Genomic DNA, 26,640 nt, shown 5'->3' with positions numbered 1-26,640 from the left:
AGTTCTCTCAAAAGCATGGGCTCTGGCAATTTGGACATCATGGTGCTAATGGGGCAGGTTCATGCCATGGAACGCCGATTCTGGGCCCGGGATACAAGCACAGACTGGTGGGACCGCAGAGTGTTGCAGGTCTGGGATGATTCCCAGTGGCTGCGAAACGTTCGCATACGTAAGGGCACTTTCATGGAACTTTGTGACTTGCTTTCCCCCGCCCTGAAGCGCAAGAATACCAAGATGAGAGCAGCCCTCACAGCTGAGAAGTGAGTGGCGATAGCCCTCTGGAAGCTTGCAACGCCAGACAGCTACCGGTCAGTCGGGCATCAATTTGGAGTGGGCAAATCCACTGTGGGGGCTGCTGTGATCCAAGTGAGACAAACAGCCCAGCAGGAACAGCCACCTCTGAATGTCCCCTTAATAAAATTCCCCTATTTCAACCAGGTGACACTGGGAGTACATCCAGGAGAGCTTCACTGATGTCCGTGGAGGATTTCCGCTCCATCCCCATACACGTTAATAGACTTTTCCAGTAGCTGGGAGAGGCCAGGAATGGAATAACTGGGAGCTCCCTAACCCTAGCATCAGTCTGCTGGGAGATGCTAGGGTTACAATAGCTGGGGAGATTCTCTGCAACAATTTGCTGTCCTTGTACACTGCCATATCTTCTTTATGTAAATGCATGCTAATGTCTGAATATATATGAAGTTCTTATTCGTAGGATGCGATCAGCCTTCCATGATCTCACAAAGGAACACAATATATGGAGTTTGAGGACCATGGGAAAGCCTAGAGGAAAATTAAACACTGGTAAAGCCAATTTCTGGAATGTCAATTCATTTTAAGAACTGCCCCCACCACTTAATCAACTCTTAGAACAATCTGTGATGTCATACATTGGACCATTCTTATGTTAGCACTGACCAGAGATTATTAAGGAGTACCATATGATTTACATTTTGAACATGTAAAAAACAAACAAACAAAGGCAGTGCTTCCTTATAGATATTTTATTCAAATGTTATGTTGACAAATGACACAAAGTAAAATCTAGAAATCTACAAGAGAAACATAATTCAAAGAAATAACCTCAGAAAATAAATCCTCTCTAAGGTCTCTAGATATGTAAATACATAATGAGTTAGTTCCTTATAAACTGCTTACACAAAGCAAATCATATAGTTTTATGTTCATTTGGTGAAACAGCATTGGCTGCAGAATAAGCAAGATACTCTTGTGTTAACTGTGATGGAATAAACCCGTAAACTGAGTCACAGGTGCTAACACAACCCAGTCACTGTACAGCATTAAACATGATTCACTTTTCAAAAGGCTACAAGCTGAAGCAATGGCAAGGAAATGGCTAAGAGTAACTAAATCAAATTGAAATGATTAAACATTCTAATGTTCTATCACAGGGGTTCTCAAACTGGGGGTTGGGACCCCTCAGGGGGTCGTGAGTTTATTACATGGGGGGATCGTGAGCTGTCAGCCTCCACCCCAAACCCCGCTTTGCCTCCAGCATTTATAATGGTGTTAAATATATAAACAAGTGTTTTTAATTTATAAGGGGGGGTCACACTCAGAGGCTTGCTATGTGAAAGGGGTCACCCGTATAAAAGTTTGAGAACCATTGTTCTATCAGCTCATGCAAGAGTAACCCACCAACTGAGAAAACATGCTGTGTTAGCAAAGCAGTCACTGTGTTGCACCCATTTTGGCTGCATACTCTTCCCCGCCCCAAATTGCGGAGTTTTAATGTGGGTGATGTTTCCTATCAACTCGTTTCTGTTGCTTAGCAGCTGATGGCCTGGTTCAAGACACTCATGGCTTCCAGAGACTAGTTGGCTGCCCAGGCCAGGATACTGGCGCTAATAGGTATTGTATGATGTGAGTGCTCTTTTCTGTTCCTCATCTTCTACACATAGGCTGAAAACTGGAGTAGAATTCTCATCTGATGAAATCTTTAAGCAAGAGGGAATGTTCTGGTGAGAAAAATGGGAGCTGAAGTTAATTTCTTTTCTGGAGGTTGGCAATTTAACATTTGCACTTTAGACTCACTTTGGGATTTAATGGGCATGGCAGGAACTCACAGTAAATGCAATCACCATGCTTCAAATCTCATTCAGAACCAGGGTGAGTTCAAAGGAGTGCCATGGCATGCTTAATGGTCACAGGGAGTCATCATTAGAACTGGTTGGGAGTTTTCCAACTAAACAGTTTTTCATCAGAACATGCAGATTCATCGAAACCAAAATGTCTTTCAGAAATATATCTATTATGATGAAGCTTTGGCCAGGAAGGTTTCTCAAGGCCAGAATGGCATTTAAAGAGAGAAAGACAGAGGGAGGATGCTCCTCCCAGAATAGCCAATAGCCTGTTGGTTTGGGCATTCACCTGGGAAATAGCAGACAGAGGTCCAAGTCCCTACTCTGTCTAATTCAGAGTGGGGACTTGAACCTAGGTCTTCCACATGTGTGCTCTAGTCCAGTGCTTCTCAAATTCAGGCCACCGCTTGTTCAGGGAAAGCCCCCGGCCGCGGTTCACCACTCCAGGCCAATGGGGGCTGCGGGAAGGGCGGCCAGCACATCCCTCGGCCCGCACCGCTTCTCGCAGCCCCCATTGGCCTGGGACGGCGAACCATGGGCAGTGGGAGCCGTGATCAGCCAAACCTGTGGACGCGGCAGGTAAACAAACCGGCCCTGACCGCCAGGAGCTTTCCCTGAACAAGCGGCAGCCCGACTTTGAGAAGCACTGCTCTTGTCAGCAGGCTGTTGTCTTTTTGCAGTGGGTGTGCTTGCTTGCTTTCACCTCCAGATAGTGGTTACAAAAAAATTCAAAAGATCTTGGGTTTGTTCCAATGTAGAATGAAAGAAAATCTTGGAATTTCCCACAGAACAGAAATTCCATTCTTTGACCAGCTCTACTCATCATGCTCTGATTGTGGATTACAGATCAACCGCTGACACTGGTGATTTGGAAATGGAGGAGATTTTAGGGGAGTTCAATGAAACATTCTATGGCCCCATTACTGGGAGGGAATATAAACCCCATCCAGACGTTGGCAAGGAAAGGGGTTAACCTGCTCTGATTGGGGGATGGGAGGCCTGACAACAGTTTTGCTATTATAGACAGGCCCTGAGAGAAGGATGTGCTGTGTAGAGTTGGAAGTCGAGTCTGCAAGGGAGGGTCAGGAAGAAAGGTCTCTAGGTCGAGGATGGGATCTGAGAGAAGGACTCGGGGGGGGGGTTCCCTCTCTGGAACTTGCCTAGCCATGCTCTAGACCAGGGGTGGCCAACCTGTGGCTCCGGAGCCGCACGCGGCTCTTCAGAGGTTAATATGTGGCTCCTTACCTAGGCACTGATTCCGGGGCTGGAGCTATAGATGCTAACTTTACAATGTGCAGGGGGGTGCTCACTGCTCAACCCCCTGCTCTGCCCCAAGCCCTGCCCCCATTCCACCCCTATCCCAAAGCCTGCCATGCCCTCGCTCCTCTCCCCTCCCCCCATAGCCTCCTGCGCAGTGAAACAGCTAATTGTGCTGGGAGGGGGAGTAGGCACTGATTGGTGAGGGCAGGCAGGAGGCACTGAGGGCTGGGGAGCGGATGTGGGACTGCTGACGTATTACTGTGGCTCTTTGGCAATGTACATTGGTAAATTCTGGCTCCTTCTCAGGTTCAGGTTGGCCCCCCTGCTCTAAACCTTTGCTTTATACTTTGGCTGAGGAAAACCCTGTTGTGTTTGTCCCTTAAAAAGGACAGGACCCTTTTTACATTTATACTGTTTTGCAATAAAGCAAACCGCAGAGGTGTTTAAACACCACAAAAGATGTGAAGAACCTTTTCCTGTCCTTTTAGCATCCCCATGAGCTCATCTGGAAATCACCATGTGTTATAACTCAGCTGCAGGAAAAACTCTCACAGAACCAGGGAGATTTCAAAGGAGGTCAAGGAAATGTCCAGTTCAGAAAATGGGTTCTGCATGCGACTGTGGATCATTTCTGGATGCACTTTCCCTCTCCCTAAAGTTCCACTGACCTGAAGGATGGACTGGAGTTCGAGAGAATATAGCATTATCCATGGAGCAAAGTGACTGGGCCAATAATCATCTTCATCCTTGTCCTCATCATAGACAAATGTTCTCCAACAGTAGTTATAATCTGGGGAAATGGAAGTATTCACTTATGAGCTGAAGGAGATATCAGTGGACTCAGCCCACTCAGAGATCAGTCAGGCTCAAGGGAGCAAGGTCATGCATTGGGCTTCTGACATGGAGACACATCACCCTTAGGAAGAACCAGCTGTCGGAAGCCAAGGATACACTAGCATTTGGTTGCCTGCAACCACCAGCTCATTTCACATAAGCCACAAAATGGCTGTCGGATAGTGTCTTTCAGTCACAGACCTAAAGAGGCAAAGCTCTGCATCCCATTGCACAATCCTCCCAAGACTTGAGACAGATTGGAATTGCTGACTCAGCAGTGAGAGGTTCCATAATTAATATACAACTTCAGCTGGTCACTGACCAGGGATGAATTGGAACCAGTGACCTAAAGGCAAAATGCCCCCAGTCCCATCCCTAATCCCCTCTGAACCATCCAGACCCTGTAACCCTATGAGTTATTACCTGGGAGGTTTAGTCATTACCTGGGAGATCCATGACTTGGATGGACACTCCGATATTCTCCAGGTTCCACAGACCCTCACGATTGTTTTCCTCTTTGTGCCAGTAGAGCCGTGCTACATAAATGACTAGACTCAAATTAGGCATTTTCTCCAGAAAATCCATGATCTCCTGGCAGCAGTACCCACAGGGACTCCAGGATATGTAACAGGTGATGGAGCAGTGGACAAAAGGATTAGATCTTAGCTTTCTATAGACATCTTCCAGGAAGTACGTTTCAGCATGCTCACCGCCAGCACTACAGATCCATCTTTGCCAGGGCCTTCTGCGAGAGTTCCACGTGATTTCATAGAGAAGGTAAGTCACACTTGGAAGGACACTTGGGTCATAATTCTCCACAAAATCCTCCTGGCATATCTTCCACCTGAAACATGAGAGAGATCCCAAGGAGTCACTGATTGCAGCTTTATCGCTGAGACCTTGCCAGTCACAGCAAGTTAAAAATGAGAGGGATGGGAAGGAGGCACAGATAAATGAAAAGGGAACTCACAGAAGGATAGAGGGAGACTCAGAGATAGTGATGGAAGAAAAGAGAGAGAGGCAGGGAAGAAGGAGAGTTAAATCTAGTGTCACACTGATGAGAGGGGAGTGAGATCTGAATCTTCCCAGCTCCCACTTTCTCTGTAAACCTTGTGGAGGACGTGGGTATGGTGCTTTCATTCTCACCCTTGCGTGATGTCTCTGGATACATGACCTGGGGGGAAGACAAAAGAGTCACCTGCTGTACAGAGAGAATCATGGGGGAAGACAGAAAAAGGGAGGCCTCCCAATGCATCCTCTCTGGGACCATGTGGCCTACAATTGTTCGTTCTCAATGGACAATTTCTAATCAGTACTCCTGAGGAAAGCAACTCCCTGCTAATGTGCAGTATCCTGAGGATAGTGGAGGTGGATAAGGGATCATTCTGGCCCCCAATATGGCCATTAATTTAATCATGAGTGGGGAAGGGAGAATGCCCATTACTTGCTATGGAACGGTGAAAAATCATAATTAATAAATAATAAAATAACAATAATAATATCTAGGACACTGAAATCAACGGGACTCAGGCCCTCAAAATGTCATTTATAACTGTAAGATCCCACCGATGCCCAAATATCTGTTCTTTCCTTTCTTCTTTTTTAAACCTCTATTTTATTTTAAAATGTGGATGATGCCAAAGTAATACGTTTGAAAATAAAATTAATAATTGTGTTTTTTAAATGGAGATTTCCCAGGTGACATGCTCAGGTTGGTTCTGTTTTGAAACAGAATAACCATCCCTTGTTATTTGTATTGAGATTCTCAATGAGACAAAACAGGATTGACATGCCATGGGAACACTGAGAGCAAACTTTTAAACTTCTCATTTTCTCCTCAGCACCAGGAGATAGTCGTAACAAAGAGTCTGTATCTTTAAAATTCCTTCATCAGCACTTTGTCTGCCATTTCCATGATTCTACCATTTTCAACTCAATCTGGGAGCCCACACACAAGCATGCAGGGATAGTCAAAACATGTCCAGACATGCACAGACACATACTCAGCTATGGCCTGATCCAAAGCCCATAGAAATCAGTGAAAAGACTCCCCTTGACTTCAATGGACTTTGGATCAGGCCCAGAAAGAACACATGCACATACCTATAAAGAATACGGGTGCAAGTTTTCTAATACAGATAAGCCCATACAGACAGACACACAGATATAGACACACACACAAATCTGAGCTGTTTGAGGGAAGATGGGTCCAATGGGATGTACTAATTTTAAAAAATATATATTTTCTATAACTTTGTACATGTACCTCTTGTAATTTGTAACCTAGACTGCCTCAGCTCTGCTGTATTCTCTATATATACATGTATATTTTGTTTTTGTAAGAATCACTCTTTTGGGATTTAAGCAAGAAAATCATTTTATTGTAACTTACTAACTTTTTAATTAAGATAAAGTAACTAAAATACAGTTGGGGTATAAATAAACTCACAGAGATAAACAGACTGGAGGTATCTACTATATATTATATACATAGATTCACAACAGCCATACAGATGCACACACATATATATGCCCATATATTCATATAGGCTTTAATACATATAAATGCACACTTATACTGTATGGATATAGACACACAAGCATCTATGTATATATTTACACACACACACACACTCTCTCTCTGCATCTTTACCTCTGTTCCAGCCAGTGGCCATGGCTTTCACTACAGCCTACCAGGCTGTGTCCTGTTTTACTGGTGTGTGTTTCTCCCTTTCACTTTCTATTCCTGATAACAGAAACATTAGAGATTAGAGAACCCAGCATGCTGACCAACAGTTTCTAGTTAATTTTAGAGAGCATCCTGCCCCAGTTCTATTCCTCCCCTGCCCTATACCTGCCTTCACCAAACACTGCCTGGGCTCTGTGCCTGTGCCACCACCCAACCCTGCAGCACTTCAAATCTACTCCCTGTCCTGCCACTGGCTACCAGGCCCAGCCGACCCCACCCCTCCTGCACTCCCATTGGCAGAAGCAGAAACAAAAGTAGAGCAGATGTAAACTGCATTACTTGTGTAAACCTCCTCCCCCCCCCCCCCCCCCGCTTTCCTCCCTGGGTTAGTCGGCAGCTGGCAACACTTGCCTGTATGCCCGGGCACCTGATGCTGTTGACAGTAAAGAAGTATCCCAATGGTGATGTTGGATAGGAGGGAATCCTCTACCCATCCCTCCGCTGCAGTCCTTTTACTTGTAAAGGAAACTAAAATTGGCTGTGCCTCCACCTGGCTGGGCCCTGTACACACAATGACGTGCCTTGGGAGCCTCCAGGAATAACCCTGAGCTACTCTGTGCATTGGGTCTAACTCAAAAATACCAATTATAAAAAATATACACCCAATATACACTGAGATTAGAGTTAACACAGCTTTACTTAACAATTTAAGGAAACATGCTATAACAGACTGCGATTAAATGTCACAACTAATTTAAATCAGCAGGGGGCAGTTCGATAAATCAATTAACAAATACTTTACAGCAGTAAATGAAAGGTATCTAACCTGCATTTACACTGCCACCATTTACCCCACCCCGGACCTCTGGATTTCAGAGTTGTAAATGGTGGCATGGGTGCACTTGAAGGTCATGAAGCTGAGGACAGCACTCTGTTGCTCCACTAAATCTGACCAGCCAAGGCAACAAGAGGCAGAGTCATTCTAATCTGGCATCATTCCAAGCTGCACAATTCCTCTGAAGACGAGTTGTTTTAACCAGACGTCAGCAACTCTGGGTTCTGTTAGATGACAACACCACTCCACCTCTTCTCAGGACCACCCCTTGAAGTCTCTTTGCTATCCCCCTTCCCTTGCACCTTCCCAAATGAGGGTGATGGTTACTCACACTGCCTTCTGTGACGTTATTGACATAATCTGTAACTTAGATCACTGTTGCGACCACTGTTATATATTTACAGCAAATATTGTATAAAGGTTGTTGTGTAAGGGTTCTATGGAGAAGTTATGGTTTGCTGGTTATGATTATGCTGTCTATATGTGTGTATCAATTTTGTAACTGAAGTTATGAATATTGGCTCTATACTGTCTGTATTTCAAATTTATGCTATGCTTCTGGGTGACACCCCAGACAAGTTGGTGTCAGCTCTGCCTAGCCTGCTTGATGGCCCATTAAGGACCATCAGCTATACAATTGACCCACTGAGAGAAGGCAGACACACCTTGTGACTCAACAAAGTATGCAGGGAGATGCCTATGGACAGAACTCTGAGGTTTTTCCATGCCATGTGCTGGATAGCTTGTCTTTGGGACAAAGAAAGCAGAGACCACATGGCAAGAGACTATAAAAAGCTGCTGCAGCTCCTCCATCTTGTCTTCAATCCTGCTTCTTATCTCTGGAGGGTCTTTGCTACAAACGGAAGCTCTACACCAGGGGTCTCAAACTCAAATGACCACGAGGGCCACATGAGGGCTAGTTCATTGGCCCGAGGGCCACATCACTGACACACACACCCCTCGCTGCCCCTGGCCCTGCCCACACTCCAGCCCTTCCATGAGGCCCCGCCTCTTCCCACCCCTTCCCTGCCCCCATTCCAACCCCTTCCCTGAAGTCCCCACCCCAACTCCTCCCCCTCCCTGACCCCAGAGGGTGCATGAGGGGTGTGGCAGGGGCTCAGGGCAGGGAGTTGCGGTGCAGCAGGGAGTTGAGGTGCAGGCGGGGGCTCGGTACAGAAGGGGTGTGGGATGCAGCAGGGGGCTCAGGGCAGGGGGTTGGGGTGCAGAAGGGGGCTCAGGGCAGGGGATTGAGGTGCAGGCAGGGGGCTCAGGGCAGGGAGTTGGGGAGAAGGGTGCAGGAGGGCTTCGGGCTCCGGGGTGGCAGCGGCGCACAACGGGGCCAGGGCAGGCTGCCGGCCCCGGCCCAGCCCCACCCCGCTCCGGGAAGTAGCTGGAACCATGTCCCTGCAGCCCCTGGGGGAGGGGCTGCTTGCCGCTCCTCCAGGTACTCCCCTGAAGCTCCCATTGGCCGCAGTTCCCCGTTCCCGGCCAATGGGAGGTGCATGGGGGGGGCGGTGCCTGCCTGGAAGCCAGAGCAACACACAGAGGGAGTCCTCTGCTTCTTCCCTCCCCCCCTGGCCACAGGGACGTGATGCCAGCCGCTTCATGGAGCGGCGCAGGACTCGAGGGGGGCAATCCTGCGGCTGTAGTTTGCCCACCCCTGGCCTGGAGGTAGGCCGGGGGGGGCGGGCACGGGCCGCTTGGCGGGCCGCAGGAAATAGCCCCGCAGGTCGCGTGTTTGAGACCCCTGCTCTACACAAAGGACTGATGACCCATCCCAGCTGGGGATGTACTCCAGAGACTTGATTTGAACCTGCAGCTTATTCCATCATTGCTACAAGCCTGAAACAAGAACTTTGCCATTACTGTATGTAATTGATTCCATTTAACCAATTCTGGCTCTCATCTCTATCTTTTTCCTTTTATGAATAAACCTTTAGACTTTAGATTCTAAAGGATTGGCAACAGCGTGATTTATGGGTAAGATCGGATTTGTATATTGACCTGGGTCTGGGGCTTGATCCTTTGGGATCGAGAGAACCTCTTTTCTTTTACTGGGGCATTGGTTTTCATAACTATTTGTCCCCATAATGAGTGGCACTGGTGGCGATACTGGGAAACTGGAGTGTCTAAGGAATTGTTTGTGTGACTTGTGCTTAGCCAGTGGGGTAAAACCAAAGTCTTCTCTGTTTGGCTGGTTTGGTTTGCCTTGGTGTGCATAGAAACCCCAGCCTTGGGCTGTAACTGCCCTGCTTTAAGCAATTTGTCCTGAATTGACTCTCTCAGTTGGGTCCCGCCAGAACCAGCATCGGTACACCTTCACTACAGGCCCCACGTAAGCCAGCTCTGGGCACAACAACAGTGAGTCTCTGCCTGGGCTCCAAGGAAGCCCACAACAGCCTCTGAGGCTCCATGCTTCATCAAAGCCCCAACAGGCTCTCAGCAGCAGCTTCTGGCTTTCTAATGGCAGCCTGTGGTTTGGACAGAGCGCCATCAAGCAATCTCAGCTCCTTTCCAAAATGGAGCCCATTGCACGCTCTCTTTGCATTCCCTGAAAGTGGAAGGCTCTGGCTCGCTTGCTCTCTCTCTCCCCCCTTCCCCAAGGCATCATGAGAGGTGTCGTCTCCTAGGCTGGACTGCAGCGCTCAAGATCTTCCCAAATGGAAAACTTCCAATTAAGTTCAGAGGCCTCAGAGAGAGAGAGACTGATGTACATGTGTAAACGGGGGAATACTCCCGCAGTGAGAAACTTTCCTGGCTTATACACTACCCCGCTGAAATGGACTAGCAAAAGGATCTGAGTCCTTGCTCCAACCCCCCTTACCCAGAGATCTGCCTGACTTCAAGGACTCCCCTTCCACTCTCCTGTGTGGCAGAGTCCTCGTAACCCCAACGAAGCTGTGCCCAGTATTCCTGGGAGGCTTAACCTCCTGTCTTGTCATGGTCACTTAGGACAGGGTCGAGGGTGTCCTCACTCCAGGTTAATCTCTTCACACTAGACGCTTCCCTGATCCACTGATCATTACATATAGTTCAAAGCATGGGCAGCGAGTGAACCTCCGCTTTGGGGAGGCTAGTCCACCGGCCCCACCCCTTCCGCCCAAGGCCCCCCTCTCCCACACACCAGAACCCGGAAAAAACACACACACCCATAAAAGAAGAAGCCCTGAGAGGCCCCCATGACCGGAGGAGCCCCAGCCCACCCGCCCCAGCCACGTTGGGCCGAGCCACCACCACCAGCTCCCCACAACCCTCCGCTCCCCCCTCCCCCGAGCACCAGGCCAAGCCGCCAGCCTCCCCAAGTGCCAGGCCAGCCCCAGCACCAGGCCAAGCTGCCAACCCCCTTTCCCTCCCCCGACCAGAGTTGGGCCGGGCCGAGACGCTGGCCCCCTGAGCGCCAGCTCCTCCCACACCTGAAGACCCTGCCCCCCGCCGCCAAACCGCCAGTCCCAGTGCCCGGCCAAGCCTCCTCAGTCCACCGGCTCCTGGCTCTCCACGTCCCTCCTCACTCCCCCATCCCAAGGAGGAGGGACATGGCGAGCAGCGGGGACCTCGGGGGTGGGGGTGGGGTGGAGTGGAGGAGGTGGTGGGGAGCTCAGGGAAGGTGTCCAGCGGTGGGTCAGCGGCAGCTCCAGGGAAGGCACCGCCCACGGCTCAAAGCAAATACAATTTATTAAACAGCAATTGTCAAATAATAAGGAAAAAAATGGGAAGGGTTAAAGGAAAACATATCACCCCGCTCTGTGGCACGGGGACACCACAACCAGCGTCTCTGGAAAGTTCACAGTCTGTTCCTCACGCCTCCCAGACTTCCTTCCCAGGCCCTGGCTGCCCTGCGGGGATACCGCGGGTCAGACACCTGCTCTGGCGGTGGCCACACGCCCTCAAGCTGTAGGGAACAGGACCCTTCTCCTCAGCGTCAGCCCCCCCGTCGGGGTCACAATCTCCCTCCAAGTCCGGCCTGCAAGGCCTCCTGTCTGGCGATGGCTCCCTGCGCTGGGCTCTCTGCCCAGGGTCCCCCTCACTCTCCCCAGCTGCTCACCGCACCCGGCTCCGGTGTCACTTGGGGCACAGCAGGCATCCGCTCCCCAGCTCTGGGCCTGCAGCTCCCCCCCGCTGTAACCACTCAGCTCGGGCTCAGGCCGGCCTGGCTGAGCAGGTCTTGGCTGCTCCAGCGCTTGCTCCCCAGCTGGTTCTGGCTGCTGCTGCCCGGTTCCAGCCCAGCTCTGCCTTCGGGCTCCTGCTTCTCCCGCCCCCGGTTCTGGCTGCTGCTCCCAGCTCACACCGAGGATAGGGCCCTGGGCTCCTGATCCCCTCATTGGCCTACCTGCCCTGTCAATCCGGCTGCTCTGGAGTGCTGGCCTCTCTCCATTGGCCCTGGGGACTGTCAGTCTCAGGAACTTGATTTCTCATTGGCCCTTCCCCTTTGTTTTGGGACTGGGAGAGGGCCAATCAAAGAACCCCACTGAGTTTCAGTGAGGGGCTAACAGTCCCCTTACATTCCCACTTGCTAAAATTCTGCCAGAGCCACAATGTTCACACCAGCACATCCAAGTCCCATATTAGGGCTGTCAAGCGATTAAAAAAATTAGTTGCGATTAATCGCACAGTTAAACAATAACAGAATACCATTTATTTAAATATTTTGGATGTTTTCTACATTTTCAAATATATTGATTTCAATTACAACACAGAATACAAAGTGTACAGTTCTCACTTGATATTTATTTTTGATTACAAGTATTTTGACTGTAAAAAAACAAAATAAATAGTATTTTTCAATTCACCTAATACAAGTACTGCAGTGCAATCTATCATGAAAGTTGAACTAAAATGTAGAAGTATGTGCAAAAAACCCTGCATTCAAAAATAAAACAATGTAAAATTTTAGAGCCTGCTAGTCTACTCAGTCCTACTTCTTATTCAGCCAGTCGCTAAGACAAACAAGTTTCTTTACATTTGCAGGAGATAATGCTGCCCGTTTTTTGTTTATAGTGTCACCTGAAAGTGAGAACAGGTGTTCGCCTGGCCCTGTTGTAGCCGGCGTTACAAGATATTTATGTGCTAGATGCACTAAAGATTCATATGTCCCTTCATGCTTCAACCACCATTTCAGTGGACATGCATCCATGCTGATGATGGGTTCTGCTCAATAACAGTCCAAAGCAGTGCAGACCAATGCATGTTCATTTTCATCATCTGAGTTAGATCCCACCAGCAGAAGGTTGATTTTCTTTTTTGGTGGTTCGGATTCTGTCATTTCTGCATCGGAGTTGTTGGTCTTTTAAGAGTTCTCAGATTTTGGAAGGTACTTCAGATTCTTAAACCTGGGATCAGTTAAAAATCTCACATTGGTACCTTCTTTGCGTTTTCTGAAATCTACAGTGAAAGTGTTCTTAAAGTGAACATGTGCTGGGTCATCATCTGAGACTCAAGTATCATGGGGTAACCGTGTTAGTCTGTATCCACAAAAACAGCAAGGAGTCCGGTGGCACCTTAAAGACTAACAGATTTATTTGGGCATAAGCTTTCGTGGGTAAAAAACCCACTTCTTCAGATGCATAAAAAGTGGGTTTTTTACCCACGAAGGCTTATGCCCAAATAAATCTGTTAGTCATCCGAGACTGTGATAATCTGAAATATATGGCAAAACGCAGGTAAAACAGAGTAGGGGACTGTAAGGGAGTGGACTCACCCCTGCGGCGCCTCCTGCAGGTTACTTCCGGGAATTATCTCGATTTCCAGCCCGGAGCGCCCTCTGCAGGCTGGTGTCCCACTGCCACTTGGCCCCCCGTGTCCCTCCCTTGACCCCGGTGCCCTTTTACCTGGGTTGCTGCCCCCTGGCAGTAACCCCTCAGTCTTAGGGTCTCCCCTCCCCAGGGAACCCCCACCCACTATTCCCACCTCGCCTCAGTATAAGGCTACTGCCAGTCATCGTCTAGCCCCATGCCCTGGGGCGGACTGCAGTATCAGCCTACTCATCACTGGTAAGGTTGGGTTTGGACCTGCTGCCTTGGCCTACCCCTGGGCTGCCCTCTGCAACCCCCAGTACCCCTTGGCCTTCTGCTAGGCTGCAGCCTTGGGCTTTCCAGGCTGGAGCTCCCCAGCCTGTCCCCAGCCCTGCTCCACTCAGGTACTCTGTCTCTAGTTCCCTGCAGCCAGGCCCTTCTCTCTCTGAATGCAGAGAGAGACTGAGTCCTTGCTCCTGGCTCCCAGCCTTTACAGGGCCAGCTGGGCCCTGATTGGGGCGTGGCCCAGCTGCGGCTGCTTCCCCAATCAGCCCAGCATTCAGAGCTGCAGCCCTCTCCAGGGCTGATTTCAAGCCCTGCAGCCCTCTTTAAGGGCTGATTTCAAGCCCTTCAGGGCAGGAGCGGGTGACCACCCCGCTACAGGGACATACAATTCTCCCCCAAAGAGTGCAGTCCCAAATTTAATTAACGCATTATTTTTTTAATGAGCGTCATCAGCATGGAAGCATGTCCTCTGGAATGGTGGCCGAAGCATGAAGGGCCATACAATTGTTTAGCATATCTGGCACATAAATACCTTGAAATGCCGGTTACAAAAGTGCCATGCAAATGCCTGTTCTCTCTTTCTGGTGACATTGTAAATAAGAAGAAGGCAGCATTATGTCCTGTAAATGTAAACAAACTTGTTTGTCTTAGCGATTGGCTGAACAAGAAGTAGGACTGAGTGGACTTGTAGGCTCTGAAGTTTTACATTGTTTTGTTTTTGAGTGCAGTTATATAACAACAAAAAAATCTACATTTGTAAGTTGCACTTTCATGACAAAGAAATTGCACTACAGTACTTGTATGAGGTGAATTGAAAAATACTATTGTTTATCATTTTTACAGTGCAAATATTTGTAATAAAGAATAATATACACTTTGATTTCAATTACAACACAGAATACAATGTATATGAAAATGTAGAAAAACATCCAAAATATTTAATAAATTTCAATAGGTATTCAATTGTTTAAAAGTGCAATTAAAACTGCGATTAATTTTTTTAATTGCAATTAATTTTTTTGAGTTAATTGTGTGAGTTAACTGCGATTAATCGACAGCCCTAGTTATGACCAGAAAGAAATTCAGATATCATTACTATTTAATACATGTTATTCCCCGCTTACAGAAACAGCTATAAAATAGCATTATAATTAAATGTGAAACAGTATGGAAATTCTCAGTTATGGGCACACTGAATATTAATTCATGTTCACTGATAAATTTAGCACTGGAAAATTAACTCTTAAAAATTGAACATCACTTGGTCAGTAAAAGCCACTGCAAATGCTTTTTAATTTAGTTGACTCCCAAGGGAGTGATTCTCTGTCTCTCTCACACACACACAAAAACATCATTGTTGTCTGTCTTTGCCCTAGAAGTCATGAATTCCTCTCACTATCTCGCCAGTCTTTGGTACAGTGGGATGATTTTATTAAATGTTATTCTTTCTGTTTCTATTCCTGGTCACTAAAACTTCAGGGGTCAAAGGGAACTGCCTCATTTCTGCCCAGTGTGTCATTTGGAATGTAAGGGAGGTGAAATGAGAAATATATCAGAGTTCTATATACGGACTCCTGAGGAGGTAACTTAGACACACAGAGGATACTGGTTATGAGCTAAAAAAACTGTGGAGCCTTGATTATCTCTAGTTAGGGATGGGGGAATCTCCCAAAATTCTCATGGGTGTGTGTAACTGAGTGAGAGACAGAGATATTGTAGGGATTGAAAAGAGAGGGAGGAGGGATAAAGGAGACAGAGAGGGGAGAGAGACACAGACATATAGACGGGGGAAATTTCACTTGAAACTTGTAGTATGTTTTTTCAGCCATAGCTTCCATGGCAAATCCACTTCAAAACACTGGGCCCTACAGCACCTGTAGCTGCAAGAGCAGGAAATAGAGTTGCTCTGAGTCTCCTGCTCTTTTCTCCACATCACCTTCTGCTGGGAGAGGCCAGGAATGGAATAACTGGGAGCTCCCTAACCCCAGCATCAGTCTACTGGGAGATGCTAGGGTCACAATAGCTGGGCAGATTCTCTGCAACAATTTGCTGTCCTTGTACACTGCCATATCTTCTTTATGTAAATGCATGCTAATGTCTGAATATATATGAAGTTCTTATTCGTAGGATGCGATCAGCCTTCCATGATCTCACAAAGGAACACAATATATGGAGTTTGAGGACCATGGGAAAGCCTAGAGGAAAATGAAACACTGGTAAAGCCAATTTCTGGAATGTCAATTCATTTTAAGAACTGCCCCCACCACTTAATCAACTCTTAGAACAATCTGTGATGTCATACATTGGACCATTCTTATGTTAGCACTGACCAGAGATTATTAAGGAGTACCATATGATTTACATTTTGAACATGTAAAAACAAACAAACAAACAAAGGCAGTGCTTCCTTATAGATATTTTATTCAAATGTTATGTTGACAAATGACACAAAGTAAAATCTAGAAATCTACAAAAGAAACATAATTCAAAGAAATAACCTCAGAAAATAAATCCTCTCTAAGGTCTCTAGATATGTAAATACATAATGAGTTAGTTCCTTATAAACTGCTTACACAAAGCAAATCATATAGTTTTATGTTCATTTAGTGAAACAGCATTGGCTGCAGAATAAGCAAGATACTCTTGTGTTAACTGTGATGGAATAAACCCGTACAAAGGTGCTAACATGACCCAGTCACTGTACAGCATTAAACATGATTCACTTTTCAAAAGGCTACAAGCTGAAGCAATGGCAAGGAAATGGCTAAGAGTAACTAAATCAAATTGAAATAGTTAAACATTCTAAAGTTCTTTCAGCTCATGCAAGAGTAACCCACCAACTGAGAAAACATGCTGTGATAGCAAAGCAGTCACTCTGTTGCACCCATTCTGGCTGCATCCTCTTCCCCTCCCACAGTTCTGGAGTTTTAATGTGGGTGATGTTTCCTGTCAACTGGTTTCTGTTGCTTAGCAGCTGATGGTCTGGTTCAAGACACTCATGGCTTCCAGAGACTGGTTGGCTGCTCAGGCCAGGATACTGGCGGCTAATAGGGATTGGCTGATGTGAGTGCTCTTTTCTGTTTCTCATCTACACATAGGCTGAAAACTGGAGTCTGGTTCTTAACTGATGAAATCTTTAAGCAAGAGGGAATGTCCTGATGAGAAAAATGGGAGCTGAAGTTAATTTCTTTTCGGGAGGTTGGCAGTTTAACATTTGCACTTTAGACTCACTTTGGGATTTAATGGGCATGGCAGGAACTCACAGTAAATGCAATCACCATGCTTCAAATCTCATTCAGAACCAGGGTGAGTTCAAAGGAGTGCCATGGCATGCTTAATGGTCACAGGGAGTCATCATTAGAACTGGTTGGGAGTTTTCCAACTAAACAATTTTTCATCAGAACATGCAGATTCATCGAAACCAAAATGTCTTTCAGAAATATATCTATTATGATGAAGCTTTGGCCAGGAAGGTTTCTCAAGGCCAGAATGGCATTTAAAGAGAGAAAGACAGAGGGAGGATACCCTTCCCAGAATAGCCAGTAGCCTGGTGGTTTGGGCATTCACCTGGGATATAGCAGACTAAGGTCCAAGTCCCTACTCTGTCTAATTCAGAGTGGGGACTTGAACCTAGGTCTTCCACATGTATGCTCTAGTCACCAGGCTGTTGTCTTTTTGCAGTGGGTGTGCTTGCTTGCTTTCACTTCCTAGGAGTGGTTATAAAAAAATTCAAAAGGTCTCGGGTTTGTTCCAATGTAGAATGAAAGGAAATCTTGGAATTTCCCACAGAACAGAAATTCCATTCTTTGACCAGCTCTACTCATCATGCTCTGATTGTGGATTACAGATCAACCGCTGACACTGGTGATTTGGAAATGGAGGAGATTTTAGGGGAGCTCAATGAAACATTCTATGGTCCCGTTACTGGGAGGGAATATAAACCCCATCCAGACGTTGGCAAGGAAAGGGGTTAACCAGCTCTGGTTGGGGGATGGGAGGCCTGACGACAGCTATTGTAGACGGGCCCTGAGAGAAGGATGTGCTGTGTAGCGTTGGAAGTCGAGTCTGCAAGGGAGGGTCAGGAAGAAAGGTTTCTAGGTCGAGGATGGGATCTGAGAGAAGAACTGGGGGATTTCCCTCTCTGGAACTTGCCTAGCTATGCTCTAGACCAGGGGTGGCCAACCTGTGGCTCCGGAGCTGCATGCGGCTCTTCAGAGGTTAATATGCGGCTCCTTACCTAGGCACTGATTCCGGGGCTGGAGCTATAGATGCTAACTTTACAATGTGCCGGAGGGTGCTCAACCCCCAGCTCTGCCCCAAGCCCTGCCCCCACTCCACCTCTTCCCCCAAGGCCCCTTTCCCTGAGCCTGCCAGGCCGTCGCTCCTCTCCCTTCCCCCTCATAGCATCCTGCACACATGAAACAGCTGATTGCAGTGGGAGGGGGGAGTAGGCGCTGATTGGTGGGGGTAGGCGGGAGGCACTGGACAGCTGATGGGGGGCTGCTGACATATTACTGTGGCTCTTTGCCAATGTACATTCGTAAATTCTGGCTCCTTCTCAGGCTCAAGTTGGCCACCCCTGCTCTAGACCTTTTCTTTATACGTTGGCTGAGGAAAACCCCTGTTGTGTTTGTCCCTTAAAAGGACAGGACTCTTTTTACATTTATACTGCTTTGCAATAAAGCAAACCACAGAGGTGTTTAAATGCCACAAAAGATGTGAAGAATCTTTTCCTGTCCTTTTAGCATCCCCATGAGCTCATCTGGGAATCACCATGTGTTATAACTCAGCTGCAGGAAAAACTCTCACAGAACCAGGGAGATTTCAAAGGAGGTCAAGGAAATGTCCAGTTCAGAAAATGGGTTCTGCATGCGACTGTGTATCATTTCTGGATGCACTTTCCCCCTCCCTAAAGTTCCACTGACCTGAAGGATGGACTGGAGTTCGAGAGAATATAGCATTATCCATGGAGCAAAGTGCCTGGGCCAATAATCATCTTCATACTTATCCTCATCATTGACAAATGTTCTCCAACAGTAGCTATAAGCTGGGAAAATGGAGCAAATCAGTCATGTGCTGAAGGAGATATCAGTGGACTCAGTATATACAAAGGCCAGTCAATCTCAGGGGAGCAAGACTAATTTGAGCCATGCAAAATGCTTCTGCTAGGCAGGACCAGCTGAGGACACTACAGCATTTGGGCCTCATGTTCTCCTGGCCTTGTCCATCTTTCTGTCCAGGGAAGGTCTAATTAAACCAGCCTTGCAAAATTTCACTCACTTATTCACCTGGGACAAGTCATTTATGTATTGAGGGGAGAGTAAAATATCATCTATTTGTTCATGATTAGCAGCAGCAGCACACTATCAGTCGGTGAGCTGATTTTACTCTGGGGGTAGATTAGAAAAAAGCTGCAAAGACATCCTGTAGCGGGGTGGTTACCCCGCTCCGGCCCCAAAGGGGTTAAAACAGCCCTGGGAAAGGGCTGCTCCGGGAAGCCAATAAGGGAGGCTGATTGGGGAAGCAGCCACAGCTGGGGCTATGCCCCAATCAGGCCACAGCTGGCCCTATAAAAGGCTGTGAGCCAAAGGCTGAGAAAGAGTCTTCCTCTAGCAGTGAAAAGAGAAGGACTTGGCTGTCTGGGAGTTGAGCAAGGTACCTGAGGTAGAGCAGGGCTGGGGGAATGCCAGAGGAGCTGGGGAGCTCTTGCTCTAGCCTAGCAATTCCCCAGACTGCAGGCCTTGTTGAAGGCCTAAAGCAGGTACTGGGGTTGCAGAGGGGCAGCCCAGGAGTAGGCAAAGGCAGCAGGTCCAAACCCCCCTTGCCCATGATGAGTGGTTCACAGACTGCAGTCTGCCCCAGTGAGCGGGGGCTAGATGATGACTGGCAGTAGCCACTGAGGCAAGGTGGGGATAGAAGTTTGGGGGGTCCCCTGGGAGGGGAGACCCAGACTGTGGGGGTACTGTAGAGGGCAGAACCCTGAGGTAAGGGGCACCGGGGTCCAGGAGGGACATGGGGGCCTGAGGCAAGCGGGACATCAGCCAGCAGAGGGCGCTCCGGAGCTGGAGAGCTAATTTCCAGGACGACCAGCAGGAGGCACCGTACCAGTGAGTCATCACCCTGTTACACATCCCAATACAATACTATGTTCTCAAATGAAATTGAAAGATGGCAGATGGACTGTGCCAGGAAGGAGGCTGGTGTTCTCTGTTTATTCCCTGAATAGACCACTAGAGAGAGAGACAGTGCCATACCAGCTTCACCCACGCACATGGCTCAGCAGTGTGCCTCAGCTCCGAGTTCCCGCCTCTAGCAGTAAAAAAGTATGACTCTTCATGGCTCATTCATGCCTCAGCCTCTCTGCTGAGACAAGGGGATCAGCAACTGCCAGCAGGGATGGAGATTTTAGTGATTTTTATCTGTACTGCTAGGAACTGGACTGCAAACACCAGCACATTTCAAATAGGTCAAAAAATGGCTGTCAGCTACTAGCTTTTGGTCACCGACACTCAGGGAAAGGTTTGAAACCAGAGACCTAAAGGGGAAAAGCTCTGAATCCCACTACACTATCCCCCAAGACTTGGGGCCAGACTGGAACCACTGACCTAGAAGTGATAAGATTCCATAATCCATTCTACAACTTCTGTGGAGCCATCCATGGCCACTGACCAGGGCTGAATTGGAACCAGAGACTTAGAAGAAAAATGCCCCATGTCTCATCTCTATCCCATGTAGTCCCCATAACTCCCTGAGTCATTACCTGGGAGGTCCATGACTCGGATGGACACTCCAATGTTCATCAGGCTCCGTAGACCCTGACGATTGATTTCCCTTTTGTGCCAGTAGATCCGTGCTACATAAATAACCAGATTCACATTAGGCTGGTCCTTCAGGAAATCCTTGATTTGCTTGCAGCAATACCCACAGGGACTCCAGGACATGTACCAGGTGATGGAGCAGTGGGCAGAAGGATCAGATCTTTGCTCCTGAAAGACATCTTCTATGAAGTGGATTTCAGCATGCTCCATGTAAGTGCTATGGCAACAGCTCTGCCAGGACCTTTTGCTATTGCTCCACTTGATTTCATAGAGCATGTATTGCACCCTTCGAAGGACACTTGGGTCATAACTGTCTATAAATGTCTCCTGGAGTATCTTCCCCCTGAAACATGAGAGATCCCATGAGTCACTGACTGCAGCTTTATCGCTAAGAGCTTGCCAGTCACAGAAAGTTAAAAATGAGAGGGATGGGAAGGAGGCACAGATAAATGGAAAGGGAACTCACAGAAGGATAGAGGGAGATTCAGAGATCGTGATGGGAGAAAAGAAAGAGATGGAGAGTTAAATCCAATATCACACTGATGAGAGGGGAGTGAGATCTGAATCTTCTCAGCTCCCACTTTCTCTGTAAATCATGTGGACGATGTGGGTATGGAGCTTTCATTCTCACCCCTGTGTGATGCCTCTGGATACATGATCTGTGGGAAAGAGAATAGAGTCACCTGGTGCACAGAGAAAAACACAGGGGAAGACAGGAAAAGGGAGGCCTCCCAGTGCATCCTCCCTGGGACCATGTGGCCCTCAATTGTTCTCAATGGACAATTTCTAATCAGAACTCCTGAGGAAAGCAACTCCCTGCTCATGTGCAGTATCCTGAGGATAGTGGAGGTGGATAAGGGATCATTCTGGCCCTCAATATGGCCACTAATTTAATCATGAGTGAGGGAGGGAGACTGCCCATTACTTACTATGGAATAGTGAAAAATCATCATTATTAATAAATAATAAAATAACATTAATAATAATATCTAGGACATGGTCCAAAGTTCATTGAAATCAACGGGACTCAGGCCCTCAAAATGTCCTTTATAACTGTAAGATCCCACCGATGCCCAAAATATCTGTTTTCCTTTCTTCTTTTTTTAAACTTTTATTTTATTTTAAAATGTGAATGCTGCCAGTAATAAGTTTGAAAGTAAAATTAATAGTGTTTTAAAATTGGAGATTTCCCAGGTGACATGCTCAGGTTGGTTCTGTTTTGGAACAGAATAACCATCCCTTGTTATTTGTATTGAGAATCTCAATGAGACAAAACAGGATTGACATGCCATGTGAACACTGAGAGCAAACTGCACTGGACACTTTTAAACTTCTCATTTCCTCCTCAGCACCAGGAGATAGTTGTAACAAAGAATCTGTATCTTTAAAATTCCTTCATCAGTACTTTCTTGTCTGCCATTTTCATGATTCTACCATTTTCAACTCAATCTGGGAGCCCACACATAGGCATAGTCAAAACATGTCCAGACATGCACAGACACATACTCACCTACGGCCTGATCCAAAACCCATTGAAATCAGTGAAAAGACTCCCCTTGACCTCAATGGACTTTGGATCAGGCCCAGAAAGAACACATGCACATACCTATAGAGAAACTTGCACCAGTGTAACTAGTTAGTTACACTGGTGCAAGTTTTCTAATACAGATAAGCCCATACAGACAGACACACACAGATATAGACACACACACAAAAATCTGGGCTGTTTGAGGGAAGATGGGTCCAATGGGATGTACTAATTTAAAAATATATACATCTTTTCTATAACATTGTACATGTATCTCTTGTAATTTGTAACCTAGACTGCCTCAGCTCTGCTGTATTCTCTCACCTTTTGTTTTTGTAAGAAGCACTCTTTTGGGATTTAAGCAAGAAAATCATTTTATTGTCACTTACTTGATCTTTATTAAAAAGTTAGTAACTAAAAATATAGTTGGGGTATAAATAAACTCTCAGAGATAAACAGACTGGAGGTATCTACTATATATTACATACATAGATTCATAACAGCCATACAGATGCACATACATATGCCGATAGTCATAGACTTTAACACGTATAAATGCACACTTGTACTGTATGGATATATATATATACACACACACACACACACACACGTTCATTCTCTCTGCATCTTTACCTCTGTTCCAGCCAGTGGCCATGGCTTTCACTACAGCCTCCCAGCTGTGTCCTGTTTTACTGGTGTGTGTTTCTCCCTTTCGTTTCTATTCCTGATAACAGAAACATTAGATTAGAAAACCCCGCATGCTGACCAACAGTTTCTAGTTAATTTTAGAGAGCATCCTGCCCCAGTTCTATTCCTCCCCTGCCCTATACCTGCCTTCACCAAACACTGCCTGGGCTCTGTGCCTCCACCCAACCCTGCAGCACTTCAAATCTAATCCCTGTCCTGCCATTGGCCACTGGGGCCAGCTGACCCCACCCCAACTGCACTCCCATTGGCAGAAGTAGAAGCAAAAGTAGAGCAGATGTAAACTGCATTCCTTGTGTAGACCTCCTTCACTCCTTCTTCCTCCCTCCCCCCACTTTCCTCCCTGGGTTAGTCGGCAGCTGGCAACACTTGCCTGTATGCCCGGGCACCTGATGCTGTTGACAGTAAAGCAGTATCCCAATGGTGATGTTGGATAGGAGGAAATCCTCTACCTACCCCTCTGCTGCAGTACTTTTACTTGCAGGGCCGGCTCTGGCTTTTTTGCCGCCCCAGGCAAAAAAGCCTCCGGCCGCCCCCCCACCCAGCGCGGCAGGGGAGGGCGCGGGGGGGGGGGGGGGGAGGGCAGCTGGAGCCCTGGGGGGAGGGCGGCAAGCCCCAGCCGGGGCTCCGCTCTCCCCGGCGGCCGGGGGGAGGGCGCCGGGGGGGAGGGCGGCCGGAGCCCTGGGAGGAGGGCGGAGTGCCTGGCCGGGGCTCCGCTCTCCCCGGCGGCCCGAGCGCCTGGGGGAGGGCGGAGTGCCCGGCCGAGGCTCCGCTCTCCCTGGCGGCCAGAGCGCCGGGGGGACGGCGGCGAGCCCCGGCCGGGGCTCCGCTCTCCCCGGCAGCCGGGGGGAGGGCGCCGGGGGGGAGGGCGGCCGGAGCCCTGGGAGGAGGGCCGAGTGACCGGCCAGGGCTCCGCTCTCCCCGGCGGCCAGAGCCGGAGCGCTGCGCCACCCCCCTCCAGGTGCCGCCCCAAGCACAAGCTTGGTGGGCTGGTGCCTGGAGCCGGCCCTGTTTACTTGTAAAGGAGACTAAAATTGGCTGTGCCTCCACCTGGCTGGGCCCTGTACACACAATGACGTGCCTTGGGAGCCTCCAGGAATAAACCTGAGCTAATCTGTGCATTGGGTCTAACTCAAAAATACCAATTATAAACAATATACACCCAATATGCACTTAGATTAGAGTTAACACAGCTTTACTTAACAATTTAAGGAAACATGCTATAACAGACTGCGTAAATGTCACAACTAATTTAAATCAGCAGGGGGCAGTTCGATAAATCAATTAACAAATACTTTACAGCAGTAAATGAAAGGTATCTAACCTGCATTTACACTGCCACCATTTACCCCACTCCGGACCTCTGGATTTCAGAGTTGTAAATGGTGGCATGGGTGCACTTGAAGGTCATGAAGCTGAGGACAGCACTCTGTTGCTCCACTAAATCTGACCAGCCAAGGCAACAAGAGGCAGAGTCATTCTAATCTGGCATCATTCCAAGCTGCACAACTCCTCTGAAGACGAGTTGTTTTAACCAGACGTCAGCAACTCTGGGTTCTGTTAGATGACAACACCACTCCACCTCTTCTCAGGACCACCCCTTGAAGTCTCTTTGCTATCCCCACCCCTTGCAAGCACCTTCCCAAATAGAGTGACCAGACAGCAAGTATGAAAAATTGGGACGGGGGTAGGGGGTAATAGGAGCCTATATAAAACAAAGCCCCAAATATTGGGACTGTCTCTATAAAATTGGGACAGCTGGTCACCCTATTCCCAAATGAGGGTGGTGGTTACTCACACTGCCTTCGCTACAGGCCCCACCTAAGCCAGCTCTGGGCACCACAACAGTGAGTCTCTGCCTGGGCTCCAAGGAAGCCCACAACAGCCTCTGAGGCTCCTTGCTTCATAGAAGCCCCAGCAGGCTCTCAGCAGCAGCTTCTGGCTTTCTAATGGAAGCGTCTGGTTTGGACAGAGCTCCATCAAGCAATCTCAGCTCCTCTCCAAAATGGAGCCCATCGCATGCTCTCTTTGCATTCCCTGAAAGTGGAAGGCGCTCTCTCTCTCTCCCCCCCCAGGCATCATGGGAGGTGTCATCTGCTAGGCTGCATTGCAGCGCTCAAGATCTTCCCAAATGGAACACTTCCAATTAAGTTCAGAGGCCTCAGAGAGAGAGAGAGAGAGACTGATGTACATGTGTAAGCGGGGGAATACTCCCGCAGTGAGAAACTTTCCTGGCTTATACACTACCCCGCTGAAATGGACTAGCGAAAGGATCTGAGTCCTTGCTCCACCTCCCCTTACCCAGAGGCCTGCCTGACTTCAAGGACTCCCCTTCCACTCTCCTGTGTGGCAGAGTCCTCGTAACCCCAACGAGGCTGGGCCCAGTATTCCTGGGGGGGCTTGACCCCCTGTCTTGTAATGGTCACTTACGACAGGGTCGAGGGTGTCCCCACTCCAGAGTAATCTCTTCACACCAGACACTTCCCTGACCCACTGATCATTACATATAGTTCAAAGCATGGGCTTTGGGGAGGCTAGCCGACTAGCCCCACCCCTTCCGCCCAAGGCGCGTCCACCCCCGCACACCAGAGCCCCGAAAAAACACACACAGCCATAAAAGGAGAAGCCCTGAGGGGCCCCCATGACCAGAGGAGCCCCAGCCCACCTGCCCCAGCCACATTGGGCCGAGCCACCACCACCAGCTCCCCGCAACACACCGTCCTCCTCCCCCCGCCAAGCACCAGGCCAAGCCGCCAGCCTTCCTGAGTGACAGCCTGGCCCCATTTGCTTTGAGCCATGGGCGGCGCCTCTCCGGAGCAGCTCATGCTGCCCTCCCGCCCAGAGGGTCTGTGATTAACATGTGTTTAAAAAAATTAACGCGTTAATTGTGCTGTGTGTTAATCGCACGCGTTAACCGCAGTTAATTGACAGCCCTAATGCAATGGTGATATTAACAAAATGTCAATTTCTTGTTTGGGTTTGTATAGACTTGTCCGCACCTTTAAATACAGTTATTAGAATGTTATAGCAAAAATGTCAAAAACTATAACTATATAACTATGCCTGATTATGTTGCAAAATGTTAAAGCTAAGCAAAACAATTTCAACATGTAGCTTATACGGCTGGCTTGCCTTCATTATTTTCAGCTGTAATGCAAGGAACCTACAGGCCTGTATCCTGAAAGACAGTACTTTAAGCAAGCTAGTATAAGTACAGTCAAGTATAGTTGTAGGCTTGTGACCTTTGGCATAGATAAATGGCCTCGATTTCACCAGGTCAGTGCCAAATGATAGAATAAACCACCAATTTGGGGTGTATCTGCCCCATATCATACATCATGCATCTGAAGAAGTGGGTTTTTTTACCCACAAAAGCTTATGCCCAAGTAAGTCTGTAGGTCTTTAAGGTGCCACTGGACTCCTCGTTGTTTTTGTGGATACAGACTAACACGGCTACTCCTCTGATACCCATATCATACAGTCTGTCCTGATTCTGGCATTCTCAGCTGTGACCCACTTAGGCATGGTAACACCCTCCTCATCAGGTTCATTGATTTCCAAAAGGCATTTGACAGCCTGCATGGACACACACTGTGGAATATTCTTCAATCCATAATCCCAAAATGTCAAAATGGTTGGAAGACAGAAGGCAGTTATTCCTCCCTGGAGCAGGAAGATCCTTGATGAATGCTGCTGAGTACCAGGAAATATGGATATCGAGTGCTTGTAGAGCCTACATCTGGGGCAAGCCTACCTAATGGGCTCCAGCCAGCCAAAGTATTGACTAAGGCCATCCGGGGAGTGTCTTCTAAATTCAAGTGCAAAGGCTGTGGCGTTGCATCCTCAACACAGAGT

The 26,640-nt window shown here is 48.0% G+C and overlaps 1 protein-coding gene across 1 annotated transcript; it reads right to left on the bottom strand.

Annotated features, from left to right (window-relative positions):
- Positions 1-989: 989 nt before the first annotated feature.
- On the bottom strand, positions 990-22,742 carry LOC135885546 (uncharacterized). The gene is given in 13 exon segments (XM_065413367.1): positions 990-1,979; positions 4,031-4,152; positions 4,640-5,040; positions 5,167-5,370; positions 6,850-6,926; positions 7,742-7,833; positions 15,604-15,614; positions 16,780-16,889; positions 18,660-18,781; positions 20,495-20,895; positions 21,019-21,069; positions 21,071-21,211; positions 22,714-22,742. Coding segments are annotated over 12 exon segments (1,812 nt in total). The 5' UTR covers positions 21,178-21,211; positions 22,714-22,742; the 3' UTR covers positions 990-1,865.
- Positions 22,743-26,640: the final 3,898 nt, after the last annotated feature.

The sequence above is a fragment of the Emys orbicularis genome, chromosome 1 (genome assembly GCF_028017835.1).
Source record: "Emys orbicularis isolate rEmyOrb1 chromosome 1, rEmyOrb1.hap1, whole genome shotgun sequence".
In the NCBI taxonomy this organism is placed as follows: domain Eukaryota; kingdom Metazoa; phylum Chordata; order Testudines; family Emydidae; genus Emys; species Emys orbicularis.
Note: the sequence above shows the minus strand (reverse complement) of the source record. Positions and strands in the feature narration are given on the sequence as shown.